General features: G+C 34.0%; 3 protein-coding genes across 3 annotated transcripts; 1 reads left to right on the top strand and 2 right to left on the bottom strand.

Moving 5' to 3' along the window:
* Window positions 1-5,908: 5,908 nt before the first annotated feature.
* LOC105949889 (high mobility group B protein 3-like) lies at window positions 5,909-7,435 on the bottom strand. The gene is made up of 8 exons (XM_012973197.2): window positions 7,218-7,435; window positions 7,086-7,139; window positions 6,890-7,003; window positions 6,759-6,816; window positions 6,627-6,671; window positions 6,463-6,543; window positions 6,289-6,381; window positions 5,909-6,205 (listed from the first exon to the last, which is right to left on the bottom strand). The coding sequence occupies exons 2-8, from the start codon at window positions 7,130-7,132 to the stop codon at window positions 6,179-6,181; spliced, it is 465 nt and encodes a 154-aa protein (XP_012828651.2). The 5' UTR covers window positions 7,133-7,139; window positions 7,218-7,435; the 3' UTR covers window positions 5,909-6,178.
* Window positions 7,436-8,315: 880 nt separating this feature from the next.
* Window positions 8,316-9,865, top strand: LOC148766440 (uncharacterized). Its single transcript, XM_088826715.1, has one exon. It carries the CDS (start codon window positions 8,318-8,320, stop codon window positions 9,752-9,754), a length of 1,437 nt encoding a protein of 478 aa, XP_088682841.1. The 5' UTR covers window positions 8,316-8,317; the 3' UTR covers window positions 9,755-9,865.
* A 39-nt stretch (window positions 9,866-9,904) lies between these two features.
* Window positions 9,905-11,415, bottom strand: LOC105961798 (glutathione S-transferase T3-like). Its single transcript, XM_088826716.1, has 3 exons — window positions 11,379-11,415; window positions 10,630-10,934; window positions 9,905-10,546 (listed from the first exon to the last, which is right to left on the bottom strand). Exons 2-3 carry the CDS (start codon window positions 10,930-10,932, stop codon window positions 10,034-10,036), a joined length of 816 nt encoding a protein of 271 aa, XP_088682842.1. The 5' UTR covers window positions 10,933-10,934; window positions 11,379-11,415; the 3' UTR covers window positions 9,905-10,033.
* Window positions 11,416-14,082: the final 2,667 nt, after the last annotated feature.

Below are 14,082 nucleotides of genomic sequence, written 5' to 3' on the forward strand. Positions count from 1 at the left end.
CATAGGTGATGAGTTTAGTTCTCCGGGCTGTTTTCCGTAGGAATGGGTTGCAAACTTGCTAATAAAACTCAAAAAACCTAAATAAGTCAGCAAAAACGACCATTTTACAGAAAAATGCGAAAATGAGTTAAAACCAAATCCTAATAGCCCTCGCAATTTTAGAAGCAACACAACTGGCGGAATCCTTATCTGATGTTTCTATAAATTGTTATGAAGTTTCTAAGAATTTTCTAAAATAGTAAAATTTGATTTTTATGAGTCGAAACGACGTCGGATCACCGAAAGTTGATGCGATTTATGAATATAGGTCATAAAGTTTTGTTCTTCGTGCCGTTTTCTAAGTGATAGGGTTGCGAACGTGCTATTCAAACTCAAAAACCCTAAATAAGTCGCCAAAAACGACCATTTTGCAGAAAAAATGCGAAAATGAGTTAAAACCTAATCCTAATAGACCTTGCAATTTTAGAAGTAACACGAGACGGAATCATTATCTGATGTTTCTATGAATTGTTATGAATTTTCTAATAATTTCCTAAAATAATAAAATTTGATTTTTATGAGTCGAAACAATGTTGGGTCACCGAAATCTGACGCGACCCATTATCATTGGTCATGAGTTTTGTTTTTCAGGACATTTTCCTTGGGATAGGGTTGCAAATGTTCTATGGAAACTAAATAGGTCGGGAAAAACGACCATTTTTCATAAAAATGTGAAAATGTGTTAAACCTAACCCAAATAGATCTCTCAATTTCTAAAGTAACACAACTTACGGAAACCTCATCTGATGTTTCTATGAATTGTTATAAATTTTCTAAGAATTTTTTAAAATAGTAAAATTTTATTTTTATGAGTCGAAACGACATCGGATAATCGAAATTCGATGCAATTCATGACCACAGGTCATGAGTTTTGTTCTTATGACCGTTTTCATTGGGATATGGTTGCAAAATTATATTATAAATAAAACTCAAAAGGCCTAAATAAGTCGACAAAAACGACCATTTTCCTGAAAAATGCGAAAATGAGTTGAAACTTAATCTTAATAGATCTCGCAATTTTAAAAGTAATACAACTGACGAAATCCTCATCTGATGTGTTTGTGAATTGTTATGAATTTTCTAGGAATTTCCTAAAATAGTAAAATTTGATTTTTATGAGTCGAAATGAGGTTGGATCACCGGAATCCGACGCGATTCATGACCATAAGTCATGAGTTTGGTTCGTTATGTCGTTTTCCTTAAGGTCGGGTTGCAAACTTACTAATAAAATTCAAAAAACCTAAATATGACGGCAAAAATGAAAATTTTGCTGAAAAATGCGAAAATATGTTATAACGTAATCCTAACAGATCTCGCAATTTTAGAAGTAACACAACTGACGGAATCCTCATTTGATGTTTCTATGAATTGTTATGAATTTTCTAAGAATTTCTATAATAGTAAAATTGGATTTTTATGAATCGTAACGACGTCGGATCATTGAAATTTGACGTGATTCATGAACATAAGTCATGAGTTTTGTTCTTCGGGCCGTTTTCATTGGGATAAGGTTGCAAATGTGCTATGGAAACTAAAAAAACCCTAAATAAGTCGGCAAAAACGACCATTTTGCAGAAAAATACGAAAATGAGTTAAAGCCTAATCCTAGTAGACCTCCCAATAGATGTAACACAACTGACGTAATCCTTATCTAATGTTTCTATTTTCTAAGAATTTCCTAAAATAGTAAAATTTGATTTTTATGAGTCCAAACGACGTCGGATCACCGAAATCCGACGCGAATCATGACATTAAGTCATGAGTTGGTTCGACAGGCCGTTTTCCTTAGGATTGGGTTGCAAACTTGCTAATAAAACTCATAAAAACCTAAATAATCGGCAAAAACGACGATTTTGCAAAAAAAAGTGAAAATGATTTAAAACTTAATCCTAATAGATCTCGTAAATTTAGAAGTAATGCAACTGACGGAATACTCAACTGATGTTTCTATGAAATGTTATGAATTTTCTAAGGATTTCCTAAAATAGTAAAATATGATTTTCATGAGCCGAAACGATGTCGGAGCACTGAAATTTGACGCGATTCATGACCACATGTCATGAGGATTGTTCTTCGGGCCGTTTACCTTGGGATAGGGTTGCAAACATGCTATAGAAACTAAAAAAATCCCTAAATAAGTCGGCAAAAACGACTAGTTGCAGAAAAATGCGAAAAATGATTTAAAACCTAATCCTAATAGATCTCGTAATTTTAGAAGTAACCCAACTGACGGAATCCTCATCTGATATTTCTATGAATTGTTATGAATTTTCTAAGAATTTCCTAAAATAGTAAAATTATATTTTTATGAGTCGAAACGACGTCGGATCACCGAAATTTTACGCGATTGATGACCACTGGTCATGAGTTTTGTTTTGCGGGACATTTTCCTTGGGATAGGGTTGCAAATGTGCTATTAAAACTCAAAAAACCGAAATAAGTAGGAAAATATAGACCATTTTGCAGAAAAATGCGAAAAAGAATTAAAACCTAATCCTAATAGATCTCGCAATTTTAGATGTAGTACAACTGACGGAGTCCTCATTTGATGTTTCTATGAATTGTTATGAATTTTCTAAGAATTTCCTAAAATAGTAAAATTTGATTTTTATGATTCGAAACGACGTCGGATCACCAAAATTTGACGCGATTCATGACCATACATCATTAAGTTTTGTTTATCGGGCCGTTTTGCTTGGGATGGGGTTGCAAATGTGCTATTAAAACTCAAAAAAAACCTAAATAAATTAGCAAAAACGACCATTTTGCAGAAAAACGCGAAAATAAGTTAAAACCTAATTCGAATATATCTCGCAATTTTAGAACTAGTACAACTGACGGAGTCATCATCTGATGTTTCTATGAATTGATATGAACTTTCAAAGAATTTCTTAAAATAGCAAAATTTGTTTTTTATGAGTCAAAACGACGTCGGATCACCGAAATTTGACACGATTCATAACAATATATCATAAAGTTTTGTTCTTCAGGCGTTTTGCTTGGGATAGGGTTGCAAATGTGTTATTAAAACTAAAAAACCTTAATAAGTCGGCAAAAACGACCATTTTACAGAAAAATGCGAAAATGAGTTAAAAGCATAATCCTAATAGATCTCGCAATTTTAGAAGTAACCCAACTGACGGAATCCTCACCTGATGTTTCTATGAATTGATATGAGTTTTCAAATAATTTCCTAAAATAGTAAAATTTAATTTTTGTTTTTTTAGAGTCGCAACGACGTCGGATCACCAAAATTTGACGCGATTCATGACCATTGGTCGTGAGTTATGTTCTTCGGGCCGTTTTCCTTGTCATAGGGTTGCAAACGTGCTATGGAAACTAAAAAATCCTAAATAAGTCGGCAAAAACGACATTTTTTGCAGAAAAATGCGAAAATGAAATAAAACCTAATCCTAATAGACCTCGCAATTTTAGAAGTTACACAGCTGAGGGAATCCTTATCATGTGTTTTTATGAATTGTTATGAATTTTTTAAGAATTCCCGAAAATAGTAAAATTTGAATTTTTTTTGTTTTAAGTCGAAACGACGTTGGATCTTCGAAATTTGACGCGACTCATGACAATAGGTCATAAGTTTTGTAATTAGGCCAGTTTTCCTTGGGATAGGGTTGCAAATGTGTTATTAAAACTAAAAAACCTTAATAAGTCGGCAAAAACGACCATTTTGCAGAAAAATGCGAAAATGAGTTAAAAGCATAATCCTAATAGATCTCGCAATTTTAGAAGTAACCCAACTGACGGAATCCTCACCTGATGTTTCTATGAATTGATATGAGTTTTCAAAGAATTTCCTAAAATAGTAAAATTTGATTTTTTTTTTTTTTTTAGAGTCGCAACGACGTCGGAACACCGAAATTTGGCGCGATTCATGACCATTGGTCGTGAGTTATGTTCTTCGGGCCGTTTTCCTTGTGATAGGGTTGCAAACGTGCTATGGAAACTAAAAAATCCTAAATAAGTCGGCAAAAACGACATTTTTTGCAGGAAAATGCGAAAATGAAATAAAACCTAATCCAAATAGACCTCGCAATTTTAGAAGTTACACAGCTGAGGGAATCCTTATCATGTGTTTTTATGAATTGTTATGAATTTTCTAAGAATTCCCGAAAATAGTAAAATTTGATTCTTTTTTGTTTTAAGTCGAAACGACGTTGGATCACCGAAATTTGACGCGACTCATGACAATAGGTCATAAAGTTTTGTAATTAGGCCAGTTTTCCTTGGGATAGGGTTGCAAATGTGTTATTAAAACTAAAAAACCTTAATAAGTCGACAAAAACGACCATTTTGCAGAAAAATGCGAAAATGAGTTAAAAGCATAATCCTAATAGATCTCGCAATTTTAGAAGTAACCCAACTGACGGAATCCTCACCTGATGTTTCTATGAATTGATATGAGTTTTCAAATAATTTCCTAAAATAGTAAAATTTAATTTTTGTTTTTTTAGAGTCGCAACGACGTCGGAACACCGAAATTTGACGCGATTCATGACAATTGGTCGTGAGTTATGTTCTCGGGCCGTTTTCCTTGTGATAGGGTTGCAAACGTGCTATGGAAACTAAAAAATCCTAAATAAGTCGGCAAAAACGACATTTTTTGCAGAAAAATGCGAAAATGAAATAAAACCTAATCCTAATAGACCTCGCAATTTTAGAAGTTACACAACTGAGGGAATCATTATCATGTGTTTCTATGAATTGTTATGAATTTTCTAAGAATTTCCGAAAATAGTAAAATTTGATTTTTTTTGTTTTAAGTCGAAACGAAGTTGGATCACCGAAATTTGACGCGACTCATGACAATAGGTCATAAAGTTTTGTAATTAGGCATGTTTTCCTTGGGATAGGGTTGCAAATGTGTTATTAAAACTCAAAAAACCTAAATAAGTTGGCAAGAACGACCATTTTGCAGAAAAATGCGAAAATGAGTTAAAACCTAATTCAAGTAGATGTCGCAATTTAAGAAGTAGCACTGACGGAATCATCATCACATGTTTCTGTGAATTGATATGATTTTTCTAAAATAGAAAATAAGATTTTTATGAGTCGAAACGACGTCGAATCACCGAAATCTGACGCGATTCATGACCATAGGTTATGAGTTTTGTTTTTCGGGCCGTTTTCCTTAGGATATGGTTCCAAACGAGCTACGAAAACTAAAAAAAAAACTAAGTAAGTCGAGAAAAACGACCTCTTTGCATAAAAATTCAAGACACTAAGAAGGGAATTGGGGAAGCAGGAAGCAGTAACTATCCTCCTTTTAAAAAGAGAGAAGGAAAAAAATGAAGAAATAAAAATAAAATAAGATCCTTGACATTAAAATTACATTACTAACAAAATAAGTTATATACAATATTATCATTTATTTACTTATTTGTATTTTTAAGTTTCTTTTTTTTTACATAGTTGACTATGTTAAATCATGCCATCACTTATACTAATAAAATGCATAAATAACAATAGCGAATAAAATTTGAGAATTTATTCACAATTATGTTTTCTTATTTGTAGACATATTTCTTAACGAAGAAGCTCTCACAAGTACATCTAGCTAGAGATATTTATAATACATTATTGAATAAGCATCCTATGATAGGGTTTACTTTTAATTAAGCAATAAAGTTGTTAATGTTATGTGGAGATGGTCGGTCTATAGGCAATTTCTGAAATTTGAATAAAATGAAAATATAATGTATGATTGACATTTGACAGCAAAAGAAACAAACAATAAAATTGGTGTGAAACCAGATCATCTCAGAAATCACGCAATACCAACTACTAGTACTAAAGTATCATTCTCCACGTGATTAGATTTAGATCCATACAACAAAGAGAAAAGGAAGATATCTTTAGAAGATGAAGATGATTATGATTAGAGAAAGGAAAATATGTTTAGAAGATAAACTAGTAGAGTACATAAACAACAATCCCATCACAGCAGCAGACTAATTTTTCATTTCTTTTTTTCCTACTCCAGAAAATACCCCATTACAAAAAGAAAAAAAAAAGATATACCATTAAACAAAAGGAAGGGAAACTATTTATCATCATCATAAAAGGGTAAACATAGTTGCGAGGGGATGGATTACATAATTTCATAAGCTTCCATTTTTCATCTTCACTCGTCGTCGTCGTCATCATCATCCTGCAAATTCGCACCAACAAACAATAATTAATAACAAATCCATTCAAAGTAAAACTGAGGAAGAAAATAAAATAAAACAGTACATCGGCGCTGCCGTCCTCGTCATCATCGTCGTCTTCGTCATCGTTCACTTCCGACCTTGACTTGTCGGACTCCTCTTCTGTGGGCCCATCGCTCTGTTGACCACCAATTCATTTTTTGACGATTAGTAATAGAAAAACATAAAATGGATTTGTGTAGAGAAAATGAGAATTTACCAATTTTTTGTTGTAAGCCTGAAGGGTTTTTTCATACTCGCCCTTTCGCTTCTCAGCCTTGGCTATGTAAGGAGCTTTTTCCTGAAACAGAGTACATAAATAAAACTAATTTGAGAACAAATTCAAAAAAAAAAAAAAAAAAAAAAAAAAAAAAAGATGCTTACAGCTTCTGTGAGAGATTTCCACTTGTCACCACCAGCTTTCCCAACCTGAGAACATTTTTCACATAAGTCAAACTTGAAAAAAAAAAAAAAAAAAAAAATTGGATCTGATGAGATATGGCAAAAACTACTCACAGCGGCGACTGATTTGTTGTTTGGGTGCTTCTCTTTGTACGTTTTCCTGAAGTCCTCCCTGTATAAATAAGATTTGAAAAGGTCAAAAAAATATATTCATGAATCTACAGAAAATCAAAGAAGAAGCATACATGAAGACGAAGAAGGCACTAGCAGGCCTCTTTGGCTTGTTTGGGTCCTTAACCGGCTTTCCTTTCTTCACCACCGGTTTTTTCCCACCTGCTGCTCCTTTCTTCACAGCTAGCCTTTTTCATTCATTTTCCATAAATATTAGAAAAAAAATTCCAAAACTCATAGATCTAAACAAAAAAACAACCAAAAACCTACTTAGGTTCAGCTTTCTTGGACTCGGTCTTCGATCTGCCTCCTTTCATGGCTCGCCTGCAAAGAAAAACCAAAAACTCGGTGAGAATCGGTGCGACTCGGTCGGTTCGGAGACGAACTCAGCGTAGAACTCACCTAACAATAATGAATGAGAGAGAGAGAGAGAGAAGAGTGATGTGGTAGTGGAGAGAGAGAGAGAGAGAGAGAGAAGAAATAACAAAGGGATATTATGCTTTGATAGTGTGTGGGTTGAGGTGGTATATGTGAAAGGCAGGGATAAGGGGTCTCAAAGGAAACACCCTCAATATTGATGTGCGGGTTTGGGCGGGATTTCAAATTCTTCCTGCCACGTCATCGATCCGTGTTTTCGTCGTTTCAGCCTTCCCATTGGCTGCCTTGTTGCTGTCTATCCCCCTCTCTTGGCTTTGTGTTTTCTCTGTGTTTGTTTGGGAGGGCGTTACTGCCGTTGGATGAACCACTGGCGCTACAGTACCCACACGTGGCGCCATCTGGAAGGATGCGGGTGTTTAGTGCCTTTGTGCTGTAATGACGAATTTACCCTTTGTGCAATTACCGTTAAGGGCTTTTGTGAGTCGTTGTGGCCCTTTATTAAACAAATATCAATAAACCTAGATATGATTGAGATACGCTGCGTGAGCTGTAAGGCTATACTCGTCATTTCATTCATTTTCGCCATTCTTTTATTTATTTCTTCTTTTAGCTATTTAGTCAAATTTAATGGTTATAAAATCTCTTCTGTTCGTTGTACTAATATATAGTCCTATTAATTTTATTTTATTTTTAAGGGCATCTCCAATAGAGTCTTCAAATTGGGTCTCCAAATTATGTTTTGGAGACCCAAATGGAGACCCAGTAAAATTTTGGGGTCTCTAAAAAAAAAAAATCCACAATGGGAGGGCTCTATAATTTCGAGTCTCTAAATCATGTTGCGGATTATTTTATGTAGTAATTTATTTATGGCTCAAATTTTATTCATATACGAGATTGTAGACAGTTAAATTTTATTTAAACAATCTTAATTATTTTTAATACACATTTTGATCCTAAAAATGAAAATTTCTGAAAATATCTGAAATATTGAACTACAACCACTGGATATGATTTCAATTGATCTCGTCCATCAAATTTTTATCTAATCATCTTATCCACATCTTGATGATCTTATTCAGATTTTCATTATCTTATCCAACTATAATCCATTAGATTGAATTTTCATGTTCAATCTTGGCCATCCAATTCTTATCTATTATCTATTCATTTTCTTATATAATGGTACTCCTCACCCCTTACACAATCACCACACATTCTATACACAATCACCTCACATTCTATATACAATTCAGTTTCTGTTTTATAAAAAGAAAATGGCACAGCAAGGAAGTGATAATTCCTCCTCTGACGACGACAACCAAGGCCACACAATGATGACGACGATGTACGTGGAATACCAATCACTCATGTTGGCTTCGCAGGGAAAGTGCAAAACACAACATGGAGGAACATCATCACGCCGGACTTCCATAAGAAGGGATCGAAGAGCTGCGCATGAGCGACTTATGAATGATTACTTTGTAGATCGTCCTTTATATCCTCCTGAATATTTTCGAACTAGAAATCGTATGAGGCGTGAATTATTTTTACGAATTATGAATGATATTGTGAATTTTGACGATTACTTTAGGCAAAAACCGGATGCCTCCGGAAATCAAGGTTTCTCACCCCATGTCAAGATGACAGCTGCACTTCGTATACTCGCTTACAGATATCCTGCAGATGCAATTGACGAGTATCTAAAAATAGCAGCGAGCACATCCTCAGATACTTTGAAGCATTTTTGTCGTGCTGTCAATGCAGTGTATGGAGAGGAGTACCTTCGACGACCTAACAATGCAGACATGGTAAGACTACTTAGAAAAGCAGAGCAACGGGGATTTCCTGGAATGCTAGGAAGTGTGGACTGTATGCATTGGGAATGGAAAAATTGTCCCACCGCTTGGGCTGGTACATACTCTGGGCGCCATGGCAAACCTACAATAATACTTGAAGCCGTAGCATCATATGATACTTGGATTTGGCATTCATACTTTGGTCCACCAGGTGCGTGTAATGATCTTAATGTATTATATAGCTCACCTATTTTCAATGATGTTGTCGAAGGTCTAGCCACAGATATTCAGTTTACTATAAATGGTAGAGTATACAAGCAAGGATATTATCTAGCAGATGGTATATATCCACGTTGGTCAACTATTGTTCAAGCAATTCCCGATCCACAAGGACGCGATAAACAATTATTTACGAGGTTGCAAGAGGCATATCGAAAGGATGTTGAAAGAACATTTGGCATTCTCCAACAACGATTTGAGTTTATTACAGGACCTTGTCGATTATGGCACAATGCACAAATTGGTGAAGTTATGAAATGTTGTATAATTCTTCATAATATGATCGTGGAAGACAACCGCAATCAAGAAGGTGACGATTTTGTCGAGCACGTGCAGCAGCAACCTGTTGATCGAGACCCGATAACTATTGCAGAATATTTAAGCAACCGTGCCGGACTTACAGATACAAATCGCTATTTTATGCTCCGAAATGATCTCGTCGAGCATGTCTGGAAAGAGTATCGAGATGGAAATTTGAATGTTTAATTTTTATTGTTGTAATCATGTTGTAAGATGGTTATTCATTGTCTTGTTTTTTTGTTTTGTTCCTTGTATTTTAAGGGATATTTGGGTCAACCATATTAATCCTCGTTTTAATTGATTGTCTGTAAACTTAATATTTAAAATTATATATTTAAAAAATTAACATTAATATTAATAACTTATTAGACATTACTAAAAATTCAAATTAACAATTAAAATAACTACATTTAAGATAATCAACGATAATCAGAAAATTAAACCGTTAAAAGAACATCAATATACTTAATCAGATGGAGGCATTTCGGGATGATAGACATCATCGTCAAAATTCAGTGAACGAGATGACCTTTTTGCAATAATGGCATTTTGTTGTTCAATCAACCATGCTTTCCTCTCCGGAGTTTCAACTGAGGACCTGCTCGTCATCATAATTTTGAAATCTGTTTTAATCTCAAATTTTTCTTGGTAATCCCTCATTACTTTTGCCATTGAATCAGCTTGTCTCGTGCTATCATTTACAGTGCCCTTATCTTTTTGTTTCTTAGCTTTTTTGTGCCCCATCGGCCTTACGTTGGTGTTTGATGATTCAGGTAAATTTTGGGTCTCCGGCACCGAATCCCCTCCTTCACTCGGACTAGAAAATAGGTTCGGACTTGAAGTGATATTTGCACTTGGGGAGAATTGAACTCCGATGATAGCCCTCCATTTTTTGCCATCTTGTAAAATTGTCCAGCAATGATCCAAGTTAAAATTTTTGCGCTCACTACTAAGGTATAGTAGTCTAGCGTCATCCAACTGTGAATAACAAAAATAACAAACATTTAGTATATAAAATATTAAATAAGAAATAAAAATAACACAACATAAATAACACTCACATTGTCAATGGCACTTGCTCCGCTTCTTGGCCTCAAAGTTATTTGAGCAACACATTCAGCAAATCTTGTACAACTTTGATTGATTTTCGTCCAATGGGATTTCAGACTTTTTGCTGTTCTGTTTTCACCTCCATCAGGAACCAACTCGTGAAATTTTTCTTGTATTCGCTTCCACATTGTAGTTATTGATTGATTTTTTCCAATAAGTGGATCTTCACTAATCGCTATATAAGCTCGGCACAAAGATGCATCCTCTTCAGAAGAAAAATTACGACCCCTTGAACTTCCTTCGAGATCTTCCATTACTGTTACAAAATAATTAAATAATAAGTCATTAAACTAAATATAAAAAAATTAAATTTATTAAACTTTAAAACAAAATAAACTAATTACTAAAAAAAAAAAAAATAAGACTAATTAAATATTTTTTAGTAACTAATTAAATATAAGATTTGTAATCTCCACAAATTGTGCACCGCTTTGACACCCACACGTATTTTTTCCTTTTTTTTTTTTTTTCCTCTTTTCTCTCTTCTAAACCTAATCCCTCTTCTTCCCCAATTTATTCACGCAACTCCCCAATTTATTCACGCAGCCATGACAGAGAGAAAACACAAAAAAAATTGCTCCTAATTTCTTCAAGAACTGAAGTAAATCCCAGCCCCCTATACTTCTTATTTCTTCATTCTCTGCCATAAACCCAACCAAGTTTCCAATTTCTACAACTATTGAAGAGAAAAAAAACTCACAATCTGGAGATTTAGAAGAAGATGAAGAAGATGAAGATGAAGATGAAGAACAATTAGAGGGTATTTATGCTTTTTTCATTATTTTTCTTACCGTTGAAAACCAACGGTCATATTTACAAATCATTCAAATTTTTATTTTTATTTAAAAAAATTAAATTCAAAATTTAAATTCAAGAAATTTTGTTTTGTTTGAAGCTGGGTCCCAATAAATCAGAGTCTCTAAAGCAATACCTAAATTTAGAACCAAGTTTGCATATTTTGCAAAAATTTGAAAATTTAGAGCCCCTTAAAATTTCTTGTTGGTGTTGGATTTTGGTGCAGAATTTCTATATTATGCAGCCCAATGGAGTTTAGAGACTCCATTGGAGATGCCCTAAGAGAACGACACCCGATGAGGGTATGGGTTAGGTTTGACACCCTACATGTTTATAAAACAAAATTTAAGAAGTACATAATGAGTTTCGCTCGTTGCTACTGCCCAACATATGACTAATAATAGCAATTGACACAAACAAAAGACAATAGCTAACTAACAAAACGTTAAGAATACGGGCAAAACAGGTGGCCCAAAATAATAAAAAGGACAGGGTGGGAATGATCATAGAAGGTCGGGGAAGACCAAGGTAGACCGTTCGCCTCACCACAACAGCCGAGGCCACTTACACTTTCGCCAAAAATGGGCGAAACAGGTATAACGCCTGCGAAATGTGTGGCACCATTCGGCAAACAGTCTAGTCTTGATAGACCCAAACAATCCATAATCACCCCAACCCTTCCTAACATGTAAAGTTCACGAAAATTCCTAAATTGCCAATAATATAAAAACGTGGAATGCATGGCACCTATGTGCGAGACTGTCGTCGAAATGATGGATATCCAAGCTGGTCCATCCGAATCATCTGCTTAATAGGTCGGGGAAGCTCCGCTGTTGTAAAGGTACGAGCCAACTCGGTCTGACACCCGAAGTTAGCTAATGCATCAGCGATTGTATTGCCTTCCCGGTAGATATGTGTAATCCTGTACTCCAAAGTAAAAAGAGAGTCCCGGATCGCCGTAAGAGAACTCTGAAGACTCCAATGAATATATGTGTAGTCCTATTATAAATATGCTAATATGTATATATATTTTTTTAGTGCCCATGAAAATTTAACTACTCTTTTTAATCATAAAAATAAGTTTGTTAAACTATATGAGATTTGGCGATTGAAGAGATCCTCGACAGTACATCCGGTTATAATTACCATGTACTTTACCTTTTGACAGACACTTTTAATTTAGTTTTAACGATAAGAGTTAAATTTAGGTAAACTATTAATTCTACCTGTATGATGCCGGAATATACACATTTTTAATGTACAGTCGTATTTAAATTAGTTGCTCACTCTTGAATCTTGATTTAAGAAAAAAGATATTTGGGATAATTAACCTTACACGTGATAATTTTATAAATACTGGGTTGCAGTTCAACTGTTGAGGATTACGCAATGACCAAGCAAGTTTATGTGGTTTATTATGTGGTTCGAAGATGCCTACCAATAGGGGTGAAAGTCGGATGGATCGGATCGGAATTAGCCTTTTCGGAAAATTTCCAAAAAAAATCGGAAGTACAAAATCAATTCCAATTCCAATTCCAAAATTTTCGGAATCTAAAAATTCATTCCAATTCCAAAAGGCCCGGAAATTTCGGAATTTCGGAAAAAAATCGGAAATCACATATGCTTTAAAATTTCAAAACTTAGCCGAAATTTTCTAAAATGTTCGTAACTTTTCGAAAATAAGAGCATCCACATCGATAAAAGTAAAACTAATAACTACTAAATTTCAGCTCAAAAAAATAAATACAACATAATATCCAATAAAACTTCTAACAATAATTCATTATTTCAAAATCCTAAAACAAAAGTTATAGGTGTATTTTTCGGAAAACAAGTATTATATAATATATATACTATTTATAGGTGTATTTTTCGGAATTAATTTCGGAATTAAATCGGATTGGAAATCGGAAATTCCAAATTTATTTTATATAATTCCAATTCCAATCCAAAAAAATCGGAAAATTTCGGAAATCGGAATTTCGGAAGTCGGAATGAAAAAAGTTGTTCCAAAATCGGAACTTTTCGGATCGGAACCGGCGGAAATTGGAAAATCCGTTCCAACTTGCACCCCTACCTACCAATAATTAACTTTTACTCTTTTACTTTAAGTACAACATGTGGGTATTTTTTAGTATTTCAAGAAATGCAAGGAGTAAATTGTTAATTAAATGTACATTTAGGTACTCTTCAACTTAAACTTATTTGGCTATCCTGATTCGCCCTGATTAGGGGTGCAAGTTGGAACCTAATTTCCAATTTCCGCCGGTTCCGATCCGAAAAGTTTCGATTTTGAAACAATTTTTTTTTATTCCGACTTCCGAAATTCCGATTTTCGAATTTTTTCAATTTTTTTGGGTTGGAATTGGAAATTATATAAAATAAATTTGGAATTTCCAATTTCCAATCCGATTTAATTCCGAAATTAATTCCGAAAAAATCCGATATTTTTCCAAAAAATACACCTATAAATAATATATATTATATAATATTTATTTTCCAAAAAATACACCTATAAGTTTTCTCTTAGGATTTTGACATAATGAATTGTTGTTACAAGTTTTATTTGACATTATGTTGTGTTTATTTTTATTTATTTTTTTAACTAC

The sequence above is a fragment of the Erythranthe guttata genome, chromosome 12 (assembly GCF_056151865.1).
Source record: "Erythranthe guttata isolate IM_541 chromosome 12, IM_541, whole genome shotgun sequence".
In the NCBI taxonomy this organism is placed as follows: domain Eukaryota; kingdom Viridiplantae; phylum Streptophyta; class Magnoliopsida; order Lamiales; family Phrymaceae; genus Erythranthe; species Erythranthe guttata.